The sequence below is a fragment of the Centruroides vittatus genome, unplaced genomic scaffold, assembly GCF_030686945.1.
Source record: "Centruroides vittatus isolate TY-2023 unplaced genomic scaffold, ASM3068694v2 contig_1154, whole genome shotgun sequence".
Classification (NCBI taxonomy): Eukaryota; Metazoa; Arthropoda; class Arachnida; order Scorpiones; family Buthidae; genus Centruroides; species Centruroides vittatus.
The window spans coordinates 1,380,808-1,405,568 of NW_027120741.1; the positions used below are offsets into that span (position 1 = coordinate 1,380,808).

General features: G+C 33.1%; 3 protein-coding genes across 3 annotated transcripts in view; 2 read left to right on the top strand and 1 right to left on the bottom strand.

Annotated features, from left to right (window-relative positions):
- The window catches only part of LOC136979080 (R3H domain-containing protein 1-like), a 218,230-nt gene that overhangs the window by 178,372 nt on the left and 15,097 nt on the right, over positions 1–24,761 (bottom strand). Inside the window, exon 2 of the mRNA XM_067274992.1 lies at positions 2,966–3,030. The gene's annotated coding sequence lies outside the window, so the exon portion shown is untranslated. The remainder of the gene's footprint in view (positions 1–2,965; positions 3,031–24,761) is intronic.
- Positions 137–1,207, top strand: LOC136978624 (uncharacterized). The gene has a single exon (XM_067274364.1). It carries the CDS (start codon positions 137–139, stop codon positions 1,205–1,207), a length of 1,071 nt encoding a protein of 356 aa, XP_067130465.1.
- LOC136978630 (uncharacterized) lies at positions 22,585–23,592 on the top strand. Its single transcript, XM_067274373.1, has one exon. The coding sequence runs from the start codon at positions 22,585–22,587 to the stop codon at positions 23,590–23,592; it is 1,008 nt and encodes a 335-aa protein (XP_067130474.1).

Genomic DNA, 24,761 nt, shown 5'->3' on the forward strand with positions numbered 1-24,761 from the left:
AATCGAATTACCACCATGTTTTTGTGCGGTTAGGGACTTTTTGCTACAACAAGTCAATGATGGCAAGTTACATGATCAAGTGCTGGAGTTGGCACATTTAATTTGTTATGGATCCTTTCTTCAATTTGGAGGAAGCATGTACGCACAGGGAAAGGGAGTACCCATGGGTAGCGCCGTATCAGGGGACATATGTGAATTGGTCATAAGGAAATTAGAGGAGAGAATAATTCCAAGCTTCAGCCAGAACATCATTATGTATAGAAGGTACGTGGATGACGTCTTAATATTATGGAAGAAAGACCCGGACGTCGGCTCATTCGTACAACGGATGAATGACAACCGTTACGGCCTTACTTTAGAATTGGAGCAACATAGCAATAAGGAGGTGCACTTTCTGGACATAGGCATTCAGATAGCAACAGACGGGATACAAACAGCAGTGTACAGGAAGGCAACAGGCAGCTCAAGTTACATAACAGCAGATTCGTGTGACCCGTTCGGGTATAAAATGGCTGCGTTCAGGTCCCTGATTAAAAGGGCGTACACTCACAGCACCACCCAGGAAGCAGTACAGAAGGAATTGGATCACTTACGGGTGGTGGCGCAAGAGCACGGGTACGGCAGACTGATACAGCAACTGGAAAGAAATTATCTAAATGGCGACGGTCCTGACACTCCGGTGAATAGGAATAATCAAAGAACAGCGAATATTATCATACTCCTTTCATACAACCCGATATTGGCACCTTTATATAGAAAAATTGCGAAAAGACAAGGGGTCGACATAGCTTTCAGGAGATGCCCGTCTATACTGCAACTACTACGGAATGATAAGGACAGAACGAATAGTTGCAAACTTCCGGGGGTATACGCTATCCCACTAACAGATAATAGGTGCAATGAGGAATTGGTCTACAATGGATCCACGAAAAGAGCGATGGAAGTAAGATTGAGAGAACACCAGAAAGATATTGAGCATGGGAGAGCCACCACCTCATTAGCGATTTATGCGTCCGACGCAAAAATAGTCCCGGACTTCGGGGCAGTGAAGTTGATTGCTACCACTAAGCACGCTGAGCAAATTAGATGGCTGGAACAAATAGAAATCTTTAAGGCCTTCCGTTCATCACAGCCTATTAACGCAAAAGATGAGATGAAATTATCGATGGCTTGGCAGGCCCTGCTGCAAAAAGACGAGACAGAGTAAAAGAAAGGAAACGGGATGACGATCTTTTATTGAAAGAGGGGAGGAGCGTTTTTGAAATTAGTTAAAAAGTGCGACGTTTAGCAATGACGTAGAGCTGCTTACGTCATCACTCGTTAGAGGAAGGGCGGAGCGATGTAGGAATTTGTAAATAGCAAAACAGTAGAATGTTCGGAGGAAGCTTCGTTTACGGAAGTTAGTTGAACCGTTGGAATTTGGGTTATTCGATTTTTTAATTTTTTTAATTTTTAAATTTTATTCGGTTGGCACGTGCGTAACGGAAATATGACTTCGTTTGTTCGAAAATTCGTTTTAAGAAGATTGGAAGGCTTGAGGAAGGGCGCAGTGAAGTGTCCGAAAATGTTTGCCATATAATTTAAGTGGACTGGCACCGGTTATTAGGTTTTTGGAGGAAGAATCATTGCTAATGATGATATGCTGCCAGTTTGTAGCAGTTCCTGCTTCTCTGACACAGAACCACTGCAAATAAAGCTAACAATATTCAAGTGCTGATGGCAGAATGCAAAACATTCACTGTATAATTGGCAGTCAACTATCAGAGACAGATTTATATAATTTGTCTCTGATAGTTGACTGCCAATTACACAGGAAAAGACAGTTCTGTAGCAAGACTTCCAGCTGTTTCTGAACAATGTGCAAAGACACTGTTGCTGTGTATGTACTTTGACTATCCATTGCTTCCAACACCTGTTCAGTCAGGTCAGAACAATCCAGATTGTCAATAATTCAGAGAAACAGCCATTCTGCTTTCAGCTTGATGATGTGGTTTTGTCAAACTCCATCTGCTGTGCTTAATGCCTTTGACTGCATCATAAGACATGTCTAGCATTTGAAGTCCTCTAAAAAACAGGTACACTGAAAATTCTGAACACAGTAATCCTCTGAAAGCTATTTTATACGATACTGATATAGGAATTTTTAAGCACTCTGATGGCGTTACCTAGCATGCAATCAGACAACTACTATCATTTACATGCCATCCAAGACAATAGACTAGGTTTTGCAGTGACCAGGCAATATCATCTGAGTATGTAATTTTTTGTCAATGAGTGTATTTTAGTTGCAATTTAAGAAATTAACTGAGGGAGATTTCATTTTAATGCTGTAATATAGTATGATTTTTTACATTTAAAATAATGGAAAAAAGACTCCAGTTAAAATTTTAACAAGATCTGCTAATGTTAATAAAAGATATTTGTATTTTAGATTATTCATAATGTTTCTTTCAATAACTTTTATCTACTTTTTGCAAAGATTTGGCAAATCTAGTGATATAAGAAAATGTTTTGTCAATTTCTGAATAAGTGTTCATCCTATCACATAATAGATTGAAAAATACTGCCTTAAAACAGATCAAAACATTTGCATTTAATAAACTGATTAGATTAAAAAGAGAACATTTCTTAATAGTTATAATATAAAAATTATCAGAATTAAAACTTTTATAAAGGTGTTGAACTTCATTAAATGTAACATTATTTATAAATTAAATTAATAAAAATAAATTCTTAATTTTGAAAAACTCCTGAAATATTCAATACTTTATATTTTGTAAACATCATTAAAATAAATTATAATTTTGCATTAGGCATAAAGCTATAAAAACTATAAAAAGTTTATAGTATGATATGAAAACAATTTATATTTTTTAATTTTGGAAAATCCTTTTAATAGAAATCTTTTATAGTAGTAGGAAACTATAAATCAACAAATATTAAATCAAATTCTAAAATCAGTTACCTTAAGTAAATTTTTTCAGTCAAATATTTTGTAGCTTGTCTTTAACTAATGATGAGAATATATAACTATACAAAAATACAAAAATAATATTTCATTAAACTTATTAAATAATTTTAATAAAATTCAATTCATTATGTAAATTATAGCAAATTATTAATTTATATTGTTATTAAATACTATAAGTAGTTTCTCAAACTTTTTTAATTATATTAATTTTATGAAAATCATTTAAATTACTAAAAACTAAAACATAATGAATATGGTAAAATAGATATTAATCAATAAAATTTAATTTATATTTTATAAAATATTAACTAACTAATTAGTTTCATGTATTACTAAAATACTTATTAAAATGAAAAATTAATATATATATTAATCTAAAATATAACTTTAAATTATATTTTAAAAATCTAAGTTTAAATAAATAGCAAATTATTTTAATAAAAATACCTGTCTTATAATAATAATAAATTGATTATTTACTCCATGTTTATATAATATACAAGTATTCCTTGTACAACATGGTTTTGCTCTAACAGTTTCGGAAATCCTTCATACAAAATTTCAGAATTTTTAAGTGTAAATCTGTTATTTGGCATTTTTTTTATTCAAGTAAGCAAGTGTATTGTCTCAAATTTATCCATGGATTTTAAAATATTGAAATTTTTAATTTCTTCAGTCAGGTTTACTTTATTGAAAACTGATAGTACAATTTTCTTACTTTCTTGTCCTAGCTTTCTTCCCAATCAGGTTTCATAGTCATTGCTTTCAGACTTTAGTCTTAAAATTGCCACTGTATTTTCTTTTTATAGAATAATCTTTGTATTTAGTAAAGTTTATTTAAACATTTTTAGATAAGTTATTAAATTTTTTTTTAACTGCAGATAAGCAATCATTCGTAAAATTGATGAAAGTGAATTGATGAATAGTATGTAGGAATTCAAACAGTTCTCAACTTAAACAATTTGATATTTGAATGCAAATTCTGGAAAAAAAATTCCTCAGTGCTCAACTGAACAAATGTGACCCTCTAGAACAAATTTTTGAGTAAACATATTTTTATTTTGTCATCCATAAAAAATTATGATAAAAATAATGATGATATTGCTAATATTTCTGATCAAGTGCAACAATAAAGCTAAGATGACAATGATACCTTTTAAAAAGAAAACATCCTCATTTAACTAAAATTAATATTAATGCATAATACAGTACTTTTAATTGTGATTGTTATTTTATAGCTAATTATTAATTGGAAATAAATTCTTCGTTGCTTTAAAAAACATATTTCTCCTAATACAAAAATAATAGTATACTTTTTTAGGTTAATGTTACTTATGGTAGCAAACATGGCGGCTCGTCTCTGAAACAGTGGGACACACATTCTAACCTAACCTAACCTATTCTAATTAATTACCCCTATTCTAATAATTTGGCAATAATTATGGTAATTTATTAGAATAGGTTAGGTTAGGTTAGAACATGCATCCCCACTGTTTCAGAGACGAGCCGCCATGTTCACTACCATAGGTAACATTAACCCTTTTTTAGAACCTAACCCCGTATTTTGCACTAGTCCTTTGTTTTGTATAGCATGGATTCTCATAACACTACTTCATAAAAACATTCTTAATTTTTATTAAATTCATTGCTGGATTTATAAAGGATTCATTGCTGGATTTTTTTATGAACTATTTATCTCCAGTTACTTTTGAATTTCATGGTAACATTTATATTCCTCAGAATCTTACTATATATAAAATCAAAAACACATTTTTGTTCGCTCTTGTATTAAATGGCTTTTAATGAATCAGATGGTCAAATTTTCATTGTCAGATAGCCTATGTATAACTTTTTTTTACTAAATGTGACTGAATATCTTTTGTTTTTTATTAATGCACGTTCTCTTTTTCATATAATTTATTTTTAATAAAACAGTAATACAATAAAAAGTTGCATTTTGTTTTAAAAATACACACACACAAGTATTTCATTATTTCAGAAAAATTTAAAAAAAAAATTAAACATCTTACTAAACCCGATACATTGTGATGATAATTATAAATTACTAATAAATTTGACCCTAAAGGAAGGCGTTAGGTGCCATATTGTATTAAATTTAAGAATTATAATTTAATTAAATAATTTTAGATTAAACTGGGGAAAAAATTAAATTTCATATTAAAGTTTATGAGGAAAAAAAACAGAAAAAAATCAATAAATCTCTTTGGGTCAAGATTGTTTAGTTCCCTCATTCTGGCAACACAAATGCTAAAATGACCTTGAAATAGTGTTGCCACCTGTCCAGTTTTTAATTCATTGGGCTAACAATTAATTTTGTCTGGCATTTCATAGCAACCTGTTAACCTTTTTTTTTTTTTGCTTCTCAGCTCTTTAAAGCTAAGTTGCACATTATTCTTCGCATGGTAAATTAACATCGCGTATGCATCAGGGACTTCATGTTCAAACAAACCTGACCTGCTGTCCAGATCAGCAATTTTGAAAAGGTGGCAACACTACCTTGAAATCTACCATTAAACAAATTTTAACTTGAATAAAAATTCAGATGTCAGATAAGGCTTTTGCTTAAAAAATGCACTGGATTATGAAGCATGGAAGTGTACTTTTTTGCAAAAAATTGCTTCCACAATTTCATTGCATTTTTTTGTTTATTCATGACAACAATTGATTTAATACAAAAAGCTAGTAACACATTAACAACTAATCAAACTTAATCACTATTTTATCAAAGGTTGACACTGAACATTCCAAAGTTGACTGCTAAATTATACTAGTAATATTGTAATTGAAAACTCAGTCTTAAATTTTTCAAACACACCTTCAAATCATATATCTGATGTAATTTTTCCATTTCTGAAAATAAATATTCAATAAAAATTTATTTGGAAAGAACGAGCCACATTATAAAAATTATTTTTTTATGACAAGATATACTGTATATTCTTAATATCGTTTTTCAGGAAAGATTGATTAAACTATGTGCCCATCATATTCTAATAAGCAATTGACATATTTGCTTAATAAACAAATCAAATTACTGCATTTAAACTGATATAATAATATAGTTCAGCAATCAAAGCAAATAAACATTGAGCATCAATATTAAAATCTGAAAAAATTCCATATATGCTAAAATTCCAGAACAAAATTCCTGAATCTGTATTTTGAACATTATATTTTCTTTAACAATATATGTTTATACATAAGGACTCCTCATACATAAGTTTATACATAAGTACTCACTGAATGCTGAACATTTGGCAAATACTAGCTAGTATGAATGATTTACTCATGATGAATATTTGGTATTCACAATTTCCTATTCCTCATCAATGAGTTATGCAGAATCAGAGGACAAATATTTGATCCACGCATTTGTGCCATCCATCCACAAATTTATGTATTTGCTTGTTTTTGGCCATTATTTTCAAAATGGAATAGTACAGTATATGAATGTAATGAAACAGTGATTGAAGTAGGAAATATTTTGTCATAAATTACAGAAAAAGAAAGGAAGAAAGGAAGACTCATTAATGTGTCATTTAGAATGTGTTATAACAAAGCAAAGTATTAAAAGTGAGTAGGAACGACAAAATACAAAAGCCAAACTAGTTTGCTATTTTTCATTAACAGATATGAAGTACTCATAACCAGAGCCGTAACTAGGGTATGGCCAATGTGGCCCCCGCCATAGGCGCCGATTTAATAAAGGCGCCAACGAGAAGGTTTCGGAATAATATGTATTCGAAATTAATAACACAAAAATATTTTTATATTTATATAGTATTTTGAATGTCATTAGATAATTTTTTTACAATAGCTTTTTTTAGAATAAAATAATTATATTTTTAATAATAAAAATTAAAAAGGCACCATTTTTATTCTTGGCCATAGGCATCCAAAACCCTAGTTACGGCTCTGCTCATAACTACAAAACCAGTGGCACAAATTATTGTTTGAGAATTGTCCATTTTCTAGATCTTGTACACACATTTGTCATTCCCAAATGAACTGATGCTCAGCAAATAATTGTGTGTGTATGGTATATGTGTGCTCACCATGTGACAAACAAACACTTTGGCAAAAGGCAATTTTTCAGCATTTGGCAAATACCAAATTCCAAATAATTGTTGCATATATTAATAATGTAATAACAGCACAGAACCAATTTGTGATGCTTATAATTTAAAAACAAACACTGCACAAATGTTTTTCAACACCTAAGTTGTTCTTCGGGTGTGTCAGAACATTCTGTCACACCTGAAGAACTTAGAAAGTGTTGGAAAACATTTGTGCAGTGTTTATTTGTTGTATTATAAGCATCACAAATTGGTTCTGTGTCTGTTGTTACATATATCCCAATGTGGAGTGGTGTATATTTTATTAATGTATTTTTTTAATTAGTCCAACCAGACAAGTAATTTATAAAATCCAAGGAATGATACAACGAATAAGCTTGATAAAGAAAAGTTTTCATTTTTTCAAAATTGCATTTTTTTCTACTTAATATGATAAAATATGATCAATACATGAATTTATACTTCCTACAACTCTATGCAAATAAAAAGTTATTCAGCCTTTTCAACATTTTTAACAAAATCTTCAAAGCTTGCACATGACAAGATATTAAAATAAATAAATAATGCATTTAAAAGAAAAAAATACAGTGGAATCTCGCTTAATGAGCATAATTTGTTCCAGAATCTTACTCATAATGCAAAACAATTTTTCCCATATAAATTAATGTAAAATACAATAATGCATTCCATGCAGAAAAAAAATACTCAAATATTTTATGTATAATGTCAAAGAAAATTATACATTGTCCATTGTTAAGGAGTATGAATCATCATCATCATCATTTCTTCTAGCACAGAATGAACTAACTTGGAATGTGAATTTGATTTGCTGAAAACAAAAACAAAAAAATCAAAATTTAATTTAGAATTGGTCATTAAATTTAATACAAGATGGCACATAACTGCCTACCTCTAGACAAATTATTTAATTTCTAATATTTAATTATAGCCTTTACATAGCCCAAGAATTTGGCATATCATTTGGCATGTTTGTTATATAAAGGGCTATGGTTGTTGATGTTTTGTATGTAATATGTCTGAACACACAAGTTTGGAAAAATGTGTGATCACAAGCAACACTAAGATGCTAGCAGAATGAATGCTAAACACAGACTGATATAACGTGTACAATCCAGGACTTCCCCTTTTCTCGTCACTCATTATGTGAGTAATTTTTTTTACAATTTGTTTTGCTTGTTATTCGAGGAATTACTTGTTATGAAAGGTGCTCAAGTGAGGTTCCACTGTAAATTAAATTGAATAACAATCTAACAGAACATTTAATGAATGAAATTAGAAAACTGAAACAATGTTTTTACAGTTCAGAACTGTTTTTCCCTACCAATGGTAATTTCTTCTTTGATCATCTAGAATTTCTAATGCAACTAGAATGTAATTGTAAAAAAAAATTAAAACCTTCAAATTTCCAGCAAAATTTCTGTTTAATTTGTAAAATAACATTTTCAGTCATCATTTAATAGCCCTTCTTCAGATAAACTCAATAGAGTGGTACAGAATATTTTTGGGGCCCAAAATTTTCTTGAAAATTATTGCACACTACTACAGAAAATAAAACAATATTTTACAAACCAATTAGTAATGATTAGTATATAGTTTGGAAATTTCAAATTAAATCATACAAATAGTTAAATAGGTCTACCATATAATTTTCCATACAACTAATAAATTAACATAAAAATTTTAAATTAAAAGAATGCTTTAATGTAAGCACATTTCATCATCATAGGATAGCATATACAATTATAAACTTAATGTAATACCAATGTCATTGCTGATACAAAAGCCTATTTTTAATATGGGCCAATAATTAACATCCAAAAACACAAAATTTCTTTATGATGACAATAGTCATGCAATTTTTTTCTGAAAAATTATTTTAAAAATATGCCAATTTTTTGCAAAAATAAGTTTTTTTTAGAGTTTTTGATTGACTCTTTCACTATCCCCACCTCCTCAGTGGTTTACTTACAACTATAATCAAACAATCAAACATGTTTGATTGTTTGATTATAGTTGTAAGTAGTTTCAATGGTGGCACCAGCCAACGAGTATAAGTTATACAAAAAGATTGCATTGAAACTAGTTAAGATTAGCTGTAAGTTGAAGTTCCTTAAGGAGTGTGCTGACGAAAAGGTGTTTCCGACGTCCATACACAGGATTAGCATCCCAGAAGAGTGCAGTGCGTTAAAGAGAAGGTTCCAAGAAGCATGTTTATGCAAGTCAATTAGGCTTCTAAAAAACAAAAAATATGGAATTTTAAAGGAATGCATTGAGTTGGAAGACACAATATACCAGAAAATCCAGAATGGTTATAAGAAATCAACAATAAGACTAATGGACCGAGTAAAGAATACCTTGGAAAGGAAGTATTTCAAAAAGATAGGGTGGATTTTAAAGAAACAAGCTCCCAAGGAACAAAAAAGTAATATAACACGTTATATTCTTTAGGACCAGATTGAGGTACTAAAAAATGTAGAGAAAGGGTTAAATAATAGATCCAGTTATGTTCCAAACAACAAGAGCAATTGGAAACTACAATGGCTGAAATGGAAAGAGGGATGGCCAGTCTTAATGAGGTTGAAAGGGATTATTTTAGATGGAGAGTGGTATTCAGAAAAAAGGAAAGGCACAATGTAGAGAGTAAGGAGAGATTGAATATAAAGTATACAAAAGAATGGCTAACAAAAAATCAATTGGTATTAACAAAAGCTGATAAGACCAAGAAAATGGTGATTATGGAAAGAAGAAGGTATAATGAAGCCATTAAAGATTATATTAGGAAGAGTGAATGTGACATTGTAGATGAAAAGATTGTAATGGTAACGGACAACAAAGTTAAAAAACTCAAGAAAACACCACTTGCAGCATGCCTGACATTCTTAAAAAGTCACATAAACCTAGCCCCCAAATGCCCAAAATCTTTGTATTCACAAAAATGCACAAGGAGAACAAGGAGATTAGACTGGTAGTTGAAAAATGTAATGGACCAACCTTTATACTAGAGAAGCGATTAAAAAAGTACATCTATGAGGGATTGGAGGATAATATGTACAGTACATGGTGCATGATCCAAATAAGCTGGTAAAGGAATTACAAGATTTGGCTTTAACAAATGATGAAATAGGGACAGTAATGGATTTTGAAAGCACATACCCATCATGAATATTGTTTGCATGATCACACATATTCTACATCTCTGTTCAATAGGAACAGTATCTAAAAATTCAAATTCAAATAATAATAATAATAATAATAATAATAGCTCTCCCGGAGTCACCACCTGGTCGTGGTGGGAGAGCCCAGTAATTTTACTGATCCATAGGGCAATGCAGGCTGGAGCACAAGCTCCTGGTAGGGACACCCATGCCAGTAAGGTCTATGGGGAGAAATGAAGCTAAGAGTGACCACACACCACATTCTGTGGAGATATGTATCATGGTAGTAACCAGATCTAAATGTGATACCGGCTCGGACGTCGCCCGGGTTAACAAGGTCCGCGTTCGTGGGTTAGGCAGAGGCTCACGTTCGAAAAATAGGCCACAGTCTCCCTTGGTTACCAGTGGCGAAAGCAGCACCGGCCCAAGCATGGCTACTGCAATGCCCTCAACAGATGTGAGGAACCAACCCAGCCTTGGTGTTTCTGTGGCAATGCATCCACAGACCACAAAGGCTGGAAAACCACGCCAACGGATGAAATGGACAGTAGAAATGAATGAGTTTATCATCCGTACTTATTACACCATCACAAAACTCGAAACAAACATGACAGCATACAGACAACAACTACACCATAAATTCACACAACAATATCCTCACCTCACTGTTACCGAACAAAGGGTTGTTGATCAAAAAAGAACAATTATACACAACAACCTTATTCCACAAACAACACTTGAACTTATCAAACAACAGGTTGCTGATCAAATACATCAACAGACAGAAACATCTAACATTAATGAAGATCATGTAACCTGTCAGGATAATCCAGTAACAAGCATTGATAATAACACACATACAACAATTACCACTAATGATACTACAGACACTTCCTCGTCCATCACTGATAACATAGACATGGATTTAGTTAATACGCTCTCACTTATATTTCAGGAAACACTCACTAAATATACAGGCACAGATCCCACACAACGACCACGAATACCAAAAATCAACACGTCAAAGGAAGTAGGAAAAACACTAAATTATGTAAACACTCACTTAATACCACACTACATTCATTCAATTTCTACACTCGCAGACATTCATACATTAGTTTATGCTGGGGCAGTCACAGTAGTGACACACCATGGACTGAAAGTACAGTCACAGACAAATACACAGAAAACACAATTCTATCACAAGCCTGCCTGGCAGAGAAGAATAGAAATACAAATAAATGACATTAGACAGCAATTAGGCAGGCTGACACAATACACTAAAAGCAACATAACACCCAAATTAAGGAAACAGCTCAACAACATTTTCAAGAAAATAAAAACACACACAAAACATGAACATCACAACACACACATTACAGAATACATTGATACACTAAAACAAAAACTTGCTGCCAAAGCACGTAGACTCAAACGTTACAAAACATGTACACTACGAAAACAACAAAATAAATTATTTACAAACAATGAAAAACTCTTTTACAGACAAATTAATAACAAAGCAAACACTGATACACAGCACAGTGGCACACCAACAGAAGAAGAACTCACAACATATTGGTCTTCTCTTTGGTCCAGTGCTGTCACGCATAATGCTGATGCAGGCTGGATTGAGGAGGAGAACAGAAACTTGCACAACATACCAACTATGCCCTGTGTTGAAATAAACATACATGATTTCCAATACACTGTTAACAGAACACACAACTGGAAGACACCTGGTGTAGACAACATTCACAATTTCTGGTACAAAAAGTTTACATCACTGCACCAGGAACTAGCTAAACACCTAACACACATCATCATCAATCCACAAGACATGCCAAATTTTCTTACTCAGGGCATCACCTACATGAAACCTAAAAACAACAATACCACAGACCCCACACAATACAGACCAATTACATGTCTTCCAACACTCTACAAATTATTGACATCCTGTATTGCAAACAAAATATACAAACATATTGAAGAACACGACATTCTAACAGAACAACAAAAAGGTTGTCGTAGAAACCACAGGGGATGCAAAGAACAGTTACTCATAGATTCAGTCATTCTACGGCAAGCACACAAACAACACAGAAACATACACATGGCATATATAGACTACAGAAAAGCATTCGACAGTGTTCCACACAGTTGGCTGCTACATATTCTACACATGTACAAAATACATCCATCACTCATTGCATTCTTTCAAAACACTATGCAGCACTGGAGAACAACACTACATCTCAGGGTTAGTAACACTTCCATACAAACAAACCAAATTTTTATTAGGCGAGGAATTTTTCAAGGAGATTCCTTGAGTCCTCTCTGGTTCTGCTTAGCCCTGAACCCATTATCCAACATGTTAAACAACACGCAATATGGTTACAATATCAGACACGAAAAAACAACACAGTTTACACTGTCACATCTCATGTACATGGATGACATAAAACTTTATGCATCCACACAAAAACAACTTCATCAACTCCTACAAATCACACATTCATACACCAAGGACATACAAATGGAATTTGGCCTAGATAAATGCAAAACACTTCACATAGAAAAAGGAATCCTGAAGAAAGAAGATTTTGCACTTGGAAATGGAGACATTATTGAATCCATGGAAGAGGGCGAGTTCTACAAGTATTTAGGATTCCAACAGGCCAAACTAACAGAACATACACAAATAAAGCAAAGATTAATTAAAGAATACCAAAGTAGGTTAAATGCTATTCTCAGAACACAATTAAATGCAAAACACACAGTTAAAGCAATAAACACATATGTCATCCCAGTACTCACATATTCTTTTGGAGTTATACATTGGACTCACACTGATCTTGAGCAACTCCAAAGGAAAAACAAGAACAACACTTACTAAGCATAAACAACATCATCCTAAATCTGCCACAGAAAGATTAACCCTTCCACGTAAAGATGGCGGACGTGGCCTGATTGACATAGTTAACCTTCACTACAAACAAATACAGTCACTGCGAGAGTTTTTCTACAAAAAACAAGAAACATCACAATTACATAAAGCAGTAACTCTAGCAGACTCAAATAACACACCATTAAACTTACACTCACATCATATGGACACAAACACAACATATAAAAAGCATAGACACCATTAAGCAATCGTGGGCTCGAAAGGCACTCCATGGCAGGCATCCTTACGATATGGCCCAGGATTTTGTTGACAAAACTGCGATCAAACAGCTGGTTAGCTCAGGGATGCCTCTTTGGGGAGACGGAAGGATTCATGATTGCCATACAGGATCAGGTCATAAATACTAAAAACTACAGAAAACACATCCTCAAAGATGCAACACTCACAAATGACACATGCAGAAAATGTCACATCATGCCAGAAACTATACAACACATCACCTCTGGTTGCAAGCTCTTGGCACAGACAGATTATTTACACAGACATAATCAAGTAGCAAATATAATACACCAAGAGCTTGCAAAGAAACACAAATTAGTAGACATCCATGAACCATACTACAAATACATTCCACAGACAGTATTGGAAAACAACACGCACAAAATGTACTACGACAGAGCCATAATCACAGATAAAACAATTTACCACAACAGACCAGACATCACACTCATTGACAAACACAATAAAATCACATACATTATAGACATATCCATTCCAAACACTCACAATATACAAAACGCATGCACTGAAAAAATTAGCAAGTACACAGAACTCGCCCAGGAAATAAGGCATCTGTGGAGGATGGATAGGGTGCTTATTGTACCTGTTGTTCTCTCCTCTACAGGTGTCATACCACACACACTACACAAAAGCCTGGGCACATTAGAATTGAATAGAAACACATACATCACTCTACAGAAGGCCACTATATTGAATACATGTCATATTGTGAGAAAATTCCTGAATACAGACACACACACTGATACACTTCTTTAATTTCTGTTTTGGTTACTATGCCTTGACTTTGGTCCGGCATAGTACACAGCCACCGGTGTTAACCGAGTATAAATTAATAATAATAATAATAATAAAATTCAAATTTTTATTAACATTTTATTTTTTACAACCACCGAAATTAGAACAAAAAAAGTATATATATAAATTTGAATTTTATCATCTTTTTTAGGCATATAACTATGGGAATAACTATTTGAAATTATAACTATAAATATAACAAAATGAAATAAATACAATACTAAAAATAAATTATTGACATAAAACTCCAATGTATATGCAACGTCATAGAATATTTTTCTAAGAATTGGATATAATGTGTCCTTTTTCATTTTTATTACAGTGGGTGATCGGTTAATGAACATAATCCAATCCAAAACTTTATTCACTATCCAAATTGTTCATTAACCAATTATCGATTTACCATAGGTTTTTATGGGAATTTGATTAATTTGTTCTGGAGACCCAAAAAAATAAAAAATATATCCTTTCTTACTACATTTATTTATATGTAATAATAAAAATGCATATATACACAGTCTTGCATTTTTATTAGTCGTGTTTTTTCCGTTTGTGGGAGTTAAAGAATATGTCTAATGTCAATTGCTTTTCAGCCTTCTTCAAGATTTTTCAGAATTAACAGCATTGTAATTGTAGAGATCTCCAAGCCTATTAACCTCACCCTGGTATGGATGCCATTCTAAGACCGTTGTCCCAACATCATCCCACTTATTCAAAAGATCTTTAATAGCAGATATTGACATTAATCCACTTTTTCAGAAGAAAATATATCTCGTCGAGTTTCCTGGTGGTTTTCATTCAAGAGTTCTTGGCATTCTTCTGTCGTCAGATCAGTTTCAGGTTCCATTATGAGCTCTTCAATGTTTTTTATTTCTCAGATGTGATTTTTGTTACTCTAGCTGCTTGAGTCTTCTTGATTATACTGTATCTTTCTTAGATAAGATTGAGCTGTGGTCTACTGTAGACCTGTTCAAGCGATACTGCCCAGCAACATCAAACATCTTCTGCCCACTCTCTACCTTTGCTATTATATTCTCACCTTTTGAAAATAAAAACCAACGCAAAACTTAACGAGTGCCTGTCTGACAGTCTTGCAAATACTATAAAAGAATTGTTTCTGTCAGAAAAAAAAAAGGCTGGAATTACAAGGGAGAGTTTCAAAGTTTGGAGGAATACTATCCGACTACTATTCAGTATATACCGGGTTGTGCGTCAATGTTAACATCTCTCAGACTCCGAAAAGTTTCGAATTGTTGCCTGAAGACAAGGGAAGACCAATCCGTATTCATTATTTTATGTCGCTTCTTATTGTGTTTGTTCTGTGAGGTGTTTGTTATCTGAGCATGTGTTCGTTGTCTGAACATAAAGATCTTTTGCAAAAGTGTTCATTATCCGATTTGTTAATAGATCGATCACCCACTGTATTTTATTTTTGACTCTTTCTACTCTGTTGGCACTACAAGGATTTCCCCCCCCCCATATTCAATGTGGGTTCAGCCAGATCCACAATGGGATGACTGACTGGCATGGAATAGGACCTGACATATCTGGGACAGTTTGACCATGAAAAAACTTCTGGGTTTTTTAACCAACTGGATTTAATCCCAGGTCCCCTGAACAGTTGGCTAACACCTGAACTGTCTCAGTCATTCTAATGGCTAAATTTAGTGTCTGTGTCCTTAGCATTTATACATTGGAAATATTCAAATCAGCTAGAAAATATTGATGTATAAAAGCCACTTACTAATTTATTTTTAGTTTTGTATTTATTTCATTCTATGTTATATATTATAATTGTTATATATTATAATTGTTATAAATTTTAAATAGATATTCTCAGAGTTATGGGGCTAGAATATAATTTAAATTTTCATATTTTGTTCTAATTTTTATTATTCTTCAGAGTCTATACATTGACATATTGGGAGATGAACATTAACATTCTATTTTTTAAATATAATATATTGTTCTGATTGAGTTTACTTAGAGAAGACCAGTAAATAATGGTCAAGAGCATTAGTATGTATTAAAATTAAATGAATTTTGCTGGAAATTTGAAGGCATTAATTTATTCTGATATATTAAATCCAAATGATCTGCCAAATCATCAGGCTATTTTTAGGCTATATCACCATCTCTAGTTAATGCATCTGCATAGTGAGCAGAGATTGCAGATTTGAGTCCCAATCTCGGCCAATTCTTTTCTTTCAGAAATTTCTGAATTAAGAATTAATTTATTATAATTATTAAAATTAATATGAGATAGTGGCATAACCACCTACCTCTAGTCAAATTAATTCTTAACTAATTATTAACTTAGCCCAGTGGTTCCCAACCGGTGTTCCGCGGAACACTGGTGTTCCGTAAGCATCTCCCAAGTGTTCTGCAGATTTAGTCGCAAATCGGAAAGTGTACAATCGTATTCGAGCCACTGAATATCAAAAAATTAAAATCATAAAATTTTCATAAACTTAAATATATATGTACGACTTGTACTTATGGAGTGTACTACTGTTTCGAATAAGATAAAGGCAATGATATAAACTGAATGAAATACGTAAAAAACATCAGGCACAAGTTTCCCATTAAAATTATTTAGGTATATTTTTTCCTGTCTTAGAATTGGCGTTAATAATATAAGTAGAGATTTTGAATTATAACTGCTCAATTCTAATAAAATAACTGATGACAAGCTTATATATTTCATATTAACTTAGGTAAGTGTTCCGCTAAAGAAAATTGCTCACAAAAGTGTTCCGCATCCTAGAAAAGGTTGAGAACCACTGACTTAGCCTAAAAATAGTCAGATCATTTGGATTTAATTAAATTGGTTATGAGTTGTTGTTGTTATATATTTATTCTGATAGATTTTATAATTATATTCTTATAAAAAAGAATGGAATCTTAAAAACTGCTAGAAATGACTATATCATTGTCATTGTGGTATTTGTCACTCAACCAAAAAATATAATCACCAGATTCAATATAAACAGATTTAGAACAATAATCCAGTGAATGCACACATTGCAAACAGAACATGGTAAAAACGCAAAGTTTTATATACCTGGTTTAATGTCAACATTATGTTACTTATCTTTAATTTTAGCAAGTAGTTTCATCCAAAATTAAATGGGCATCATTTAATTTTAGAGGAAAATACTTGCTGAAACTGATTTAATATAATATCGACACTATACTGTAGTAAATGTCATGGTTTATACAAAATAACAAGAACAATTGTATAGAGTACGACAAACAAGATTCAATCATAAATGACACAACTATACATATGAGGTGCTTAATTACAAAACATCTTTTGTCCACTTTTAAACTTTTATGGCAATTCAAAAAAAGTTTTATTGTGTCATAACTCTATTGAGTTGAAATATTTCATATTCTAACTCTTGAGACAAATATAAGATTATTTTCATAATCATTTTCATTTCTTACAGCAGTTTGAAAAATTTTATGTTAATTAAAACTGTCAGTTTGAACCTTCTAATTTTGTATGTTAAAACCTGATCTATGAAAGTGGTCAAAACTGTTTGTTTGAATAAAGTAGTGTTTTAAACAGAATTTGCTCTGCACTACTTTAGATAATCATAACACACCTTTTACCTTGCCAAGGTAGATTTATTGAAAACTAACATTTTCGGCCTATTCTATAGGCCATCCTCAGTTTGAAGTAGAGAATTTGAACATCTGTGTTCCAAAAATGGAATACATATATTTAAATTGTCAAACCCTTGTGCTCCCCAACATTAGCAAGGACAACTGAAAAAATTGAAATTTACAAAAGCAAACTAGAAGAGGCATGCATAAATGCAAGGGATGCAGAAGGTCTATCATCAGGTTGGAAGTTTATGGTCAAAAAGTTTACCATAAACTCATAATTTATACATTAATAATTTATTTTAATATTTGTTCAAAGTAATATTAGTCTATTATTATTTTTATTACTATATCAGAGTTTGTTTTTTATTTTATATTTATATTTATATACATTATTCTATAAAAATTATATAAATTATTATTATAATTTATTAATAATATAAATTATTTATATAAATATAAATATAAAATAAAAAACAAACTCTGATATAGTAATAAAAATAATAATAGACTAATATTACTTTGAACAAATATTAAAATAAATTATTAATGTATAAATTATGAGTTTATGGTAAACTTTTTGACCATAAACTTCCAACCTGATGATAGACCTTCTGCATCCCTTGCATTTATGCATGCCTCTTCTAGTTTGCTTTTGTAAATTTCAATTTTTTCAGTTGTCCTTGCTAATGTTGGGGAGCACAAGGGTTTGACAATTTAAATATATGTATTCCATTTTTGGAACACAGATGTTCAAATTCTCTACTTCAAACTGAGGATGGCCTATAGCAGGGGTGGCCAACAAGTCGATCGCAATCGACCGGTTCGATCACGATGCCAATTTTGGTCGATCGCTCGCGATGTCTTGACTTAATGTGTTACACTTTTAACTGAACGCAACTCGTGAACGTAACGCGCAAAAGCAACAATATGCATGCAGTTATCACTGGACTCGTAGAAAACACAGCTATTTAGCTTGAATATTTGATACTGTCATGCGGTAGCTTCTTTTCTTTAGTATTAACAATATTATTATTATTAATCAATATTATTTATCCACGGTGACAACGTTGAGTTTCAATTTTTCATTTGTTTAAAATGTAAGTGCCCAGTTCTTTATGTTTTAAATTAAATTATGGCTTTTCTTACCTATCTATTTACTTGATAAGTGAGCGTTTTCGGCAACAGACCTCTATATTTTTGGATTTTTGGAAATACATCAATTGAGAAAAATATCCCAGTATCACCAAATGTAGCAAATATATTTATTCCTGTTTCGGAACTACATACCTGTGTGAATTGGCATTTTCATACTTAAAGTTAACAAAGACTAAACATTCTGTCCCGACTGATTCCCATACTGAAGAATCATTATTATTATCTTTGTCAGGATATACACTTAATTATGTTTCCTTGGTAAGAAACGTGCAAACTCAGTCTTCCCATTAATGTAACGTAATAAAATAAATTCTAAATCTGTCTTTATCAGTAGCTAATTTGAATTAATAACATGAGTAATTATTAACAATATTTGTTTTAATTCCCCCGGAAGTGAGTATTTTGGCCCGTTAAATAATTACGTTGTTTTTTACGTAGGTAGATATACAGGGTGTTTCAGTACAAGGAGCACTCCTGCGAGCTATTGATAGATTAGCAAAAAATAAGTCTAAAAATCTTATATCATTCTTCCATGATAAATTTTCCTCGCCCAAAAAAAAATCGCAAAAGTAAAATCTTATAATCAAATTATCAGCCGTACTGTGCAGTTTTATAACAACTTTTTCAAGTTTACGAACAAATAGTACCACAATTTATACATTGTAATTGATAAAAGAAAATTAAATTATATTTTAAGTTAATAAAAATCTATCTTGAAAGTGTCGAAAATCGATTTTTTTTTAGGTGCCGCCTGTACGGAATGAACTCGTAACTGCAAATATCAAAAGTTGGGTCTGGAAATTTATTTTCTTTATGAGCTTATATCTTGAAAACTTAATAAGTGATTTAAAAAATAAAAAATAGTTTTGAACATGTATTTTCCTTATCTACCCATAGCTCGCGGGAGTGTACAGTACCTCGTACTGAAGCACAGTGTATAAACCTAGTATGTATTTCACAACCCCCTCGCCACTTAGACTATGCCTACGACAACAAGTCGATCGCGACACATTTTTAAGATAAAAAGTAGATCTTATGTACACAAAAGTTGGCCACCCCTGGCCTATAGAACAGGCCAAAAATGTTAGTTTTCAATAAAACTACCTCGGCAACATAAAAGGTGTGTTATGATTATCTAAAGTAGTGCTGTTGGAAAAATATTTATGATGTTGTTCAATCTATCTTAAACATATTAGAACTTACACTAAAAAGCAAGAGATGAGAATAAGAGGTACTGGGTAGAGTAGCCCAAATATATAAAAAAGTTCAGGGAGAACTTGCAAATATTGGATCATCATCACATGGTTGAGCTTTTCCTTGAAATATGCAGTTTCATTTCTTTGTCGTCTAAAAGAGTTTATTATTATTCACACAAACCAGGCCTGGTGTATCTGTAGATTGCCCATAGATTGATGATCTAAATTGTCTTTACACTTTTACATGGATAAAACAGATTATATTCCCCATTAACAAAGCTGTCCTTGGAATTAATCTTCCTTGCTGTCTTCGATTGTCCATGACTGTATCCAAGTCATCCACTACCTGTAAGGTCAAACTCAAAAAGACATTTTACTGATTTTTCTCCTCTTTTATACTACTTGACCTTCTAATGACTAAATATGACATGCAATCAGACTGTCATAAATTTGTTTAGTTTAAATCCTGAACTCTATCCTTTAATCCTATCCCTTTTTTCTTTTGTCATAAAACCAGTTTGAGGAGCACAAAATAAAAAAAGGATAAGAGTAAAAGAGAGTTCAAGATTTAAACTAAATTAATTAATTGTAGTACTGTAACACAAACTCTTCGACACCTTTTTACACACAGCCGTTTTTTGCTACAATTCAAATGTTTTCAGTTATTTTTAATAATCTTTTTCAAGAACCATTACAGTCAAATGCAGTCGTAATTTGAACAAACATCGCCAATCGTAATGAAACTTTTTTAAAATGCTTCTATTCGCGATCTCCTAATGGGAGATTTACAAACCATAAACTTATAAAACATAAAAATAAACTCATATCATTAATACGCATGCCAGCTTTTCACTCGTGATATGTATCACAATAACTTAACGAATTCACCCTCCTATCCATTAATATACCTAATATACTTTGTTTATTACACACGTTTCTTGTAAAGCGCTGCTGTACATGAATTTCCTTGCCCATTAATATACCTAATACTAAACTAAATACCGCATTCGTGTAAATATCTGCTGTAGCTGGTTTTTCTCATCTGCCACTACCTTTTCTTCCTTACAAAATGCAGTTTCTCCATGCCGTTGAGATCTTGCTAGCTTCCCTGAAGTTAATGGCCTGCCCTTTGTAGCTGGTTTTGAAGATATTCCATGCTTCTGCATACTTGAAGTGTTTTTTGTTATATACTTTTTGTATGAGCTTTGCCTTATCCCAATCCGCCTGTACTTCTTGTCGGTCTGCTATTATATACATTGTCAAAAAGGTGTCAAAAAGTTTGTGTTGTAAAGTAACGCAGTCATAGAAGAGTATAATGTAGTACTGTATTTTCACAGAATGACTGGCTTGCTGGTCTATCTGGAAAGACCATAAATCAGATATTTCCATACAGTAAAAGCTGGCTGGCATGCTGGTTTATGTGAGGTTATACATCTCACTCTAGAGGGTGCATTAAAAAAATGAATGCATTACTTCACATAAAATGAATGAGTTTTTATTCTAAAACTGTGAAACTGTCAGCATTACATCTAAAACTACAATTTCATGTTTAATTTCTTCATTTTGTCTTCTTTTTAACAACATAAAATACTCTTGGAATTCCAAAAGTGTTAAAATACTGAACCTGTTACCGGTGTAATTTGCGTGAAAAAATCTTCTTTTCACAAACGTTTTCGAGCTTTCCAAACAGCTCTTCTTCAGGTAGACAAAAATTCCGACGAAAAGCTTCGAAAAATGGAATGTAGATATTTAAATAAAAAACCGAATCCAAAAATGGAACGCAGATGTTTAAATAAAAAATATGAAACTCGCATATCAAACAATCATTACGATGGTCATGCGCATTCGTGCGCTGATGTTGCTATTTATAGATCGTTGTTTATGAGGGCCTGCCACGCTGTAGAAAGATTAATCTCATCCTTCCGATTTATACATGTGGTCCGGTGGTTAGCCCTACAGATGGATATAGCTTCCCGCCATTTTAGTTGCTCCAGGTGGGGCGTAGTGTCGATGATGTCAGCTTTGTCGAACTCCAGTTCTATATCGGGATCAGATGCAAAGGTGGTTAGGGCCGTGGTGTACCGCCCATGCCGAAGGTCTGCTTGATGCTCTTGCACTCTGGTATTTAAGGATTATATATTACCGTACTAGACTTTAAATCTATGTACCCATCAGTGGACTCCCTCCAGCTTTTTGCTCCCTTAGGGACTTTTTGCTTAATTTGACTCAGGAACAAGCATTACACCAGCAAGTCATTGAATTAGCCCATCTGATCTGTTATAATTCTATCTTTGCGTTCGACGGAGAAGTCTACAAACAAAAAAGAGGAGTCCCCATGGGTAGCCCGATATCCGGGGACCTATGCGAAATGGTCGTTAGACAACTTGAACTAAAAATACTTCCACTGTTCCTCCCAAACATCTTACTCTATAGAAGGTATGTAGACGACATCCTCATCATGTGGAGGACAATACCTGACATCTCAAATTTCGTGAAAACTGTTAACGATAATCCCTACGGCCTAACGCTGGAAATAGATCAATCTAGCAATACTGAGGTCCATTTCTTGGATATAAACATTAAAGTAGAAGGATCCGCCATCGTCACGTCAGTATACCGTAAACCTTATGCCGCCTCTATATACATACCGGTGGGTTCATCTGACCCGTTCACCTACAAAGCTGCGGCATTTAGTACTTTGATTAAAAGGGCATTTTCCCACTCGTCCACCATGCAAGCCCTCAACACCGAATTGAAATATATCAAGAGGATAGCAGCCAAGCACGGTTACCATGGTCTAACACACCGTCTAATTGAGCGACATCAACGCTCACAATACGCACCCACTACGCACACGAAGACCAACACTGACCAGGATGAACGTACACGCCTCCCAGTCACCTTTAACCCATATGTTAAAGCGATATACGCTGAGATCGCTGGAAAACAACGATTACAAATAGCCTATAGAAGATGCCCGACAATCTACGACATCCTCAGAAATGGAAAAGGCAGTCCGGTTCGTGGCAGGCTTCCGGGCGTGTACTCTATCCCAGTGAAAGATAACAGATGTAACGAGAGCCTTGTATACATCGGCTCAACCAAGCGATCCTTAAATACCAGAGTGCAAGAGCATCAAGCAGACCTTCGGCATGGGCGGTACACCACGGCCCTAACCACCTTTGCATCTGATCCCGATATAGAACTGGAGTTCGACAAAGCTGACATCATCGACACTACGCCCCACCTGGAGCAACTAAAATGGCGGGAAGCTATATCCATCTGTAGGGCTAACCACCGGACCACATGTATAAATCGGAAGGATGAGATTAATCTTTCTACAGCGTGGCAGGCCCTCATAAACAACGATCTATAAATAGCAACATCAGCGCACGAATGCGCATGACCATCGTAATGATTGTTTGATATGCGAGTTTCATATTTTTTATTTAAACATCTGCGTTCCATTTTTGGATTCGGTTTTTTATTTAAATATCTACATTCCATTTTTCGAAGCTTTTCGTCGGAATTTTTGTCTACCTGAAGAAGAGCTGTTTGGAAAGCTCGAAAACGTTTGTGAAAAGAAGATTTTTTCACGCAAATTACACCGGTAACAGGTTCAGTATTTTAGTATTTCATCTCCGGTGTCAGAGTGAAGTTTAATTTTCCAAAAGTGTTTTTTTTTTTTTTTATGTGTATTTTATTGTTATTTGATTCAAAAACACAAAAATAAACATATTAAATTTAAGAAACTCGCTGTAAATTATCTTGGCATACACTGATTAATATCGGCTTTGAGTGAAATTTGAAAAGAAGGTATAATTTTTAAGGTAAGGGTAGATAGTCAGTATAGCTCACACTGACTGACTACTACTACTGTGTAGTGCTCCGCTACTATATTTATTATATTCTGTAAATGTTCGTTTTTCTTTCGTACCGGGGTATGTCATTTCCTTTGTATTATTGTGGCGCCATTAGGCTGGTACGTTTTGTTTGCTTTGATTGGCCAATAGGAATCACGTGGTGACTATGTGCCTGGATGGAGGGAAATTATAAAAGGAGGCGTCTTTGTGTGTGAAAGGACTTTTTGTTCTTCGTGGGTTCTTCAAGTGTTCCGGACTAGAGGAGTGAAGTGGTCTCCAAGGTGAGGACAAAGGGACGATGTGAGAATAAGGACAGGAAGGATAGAGAAAAAGAAAAATAAAAGGCGAGTCCATTATAACACGTGTTATTGTTCATTGTGAAGAGTGATAACCCCTAGTGTAAAGTTATCATATATTGTCATATAAAGGGGTCTTCTGTATATATTTTGTATTTTATATTCTTACCTTAGTTAAAGTAGCAATTAAGTTTAAGTATTTTTTTGTGTCTGCGTATGTTAAGCCTTAGATTTATTAAAATAAGTTTTTTATTAATTGTTTAATTTGTGAAGTCCTCGATCATTTCTTATCCTAACTATTCGGGTTTTCGTTTCGGCAATTCCCAACACTACAACTGTCAATTAGTCATTGTTTTGTTGTCTTGTAAACAAAAACTCTCTTCCTG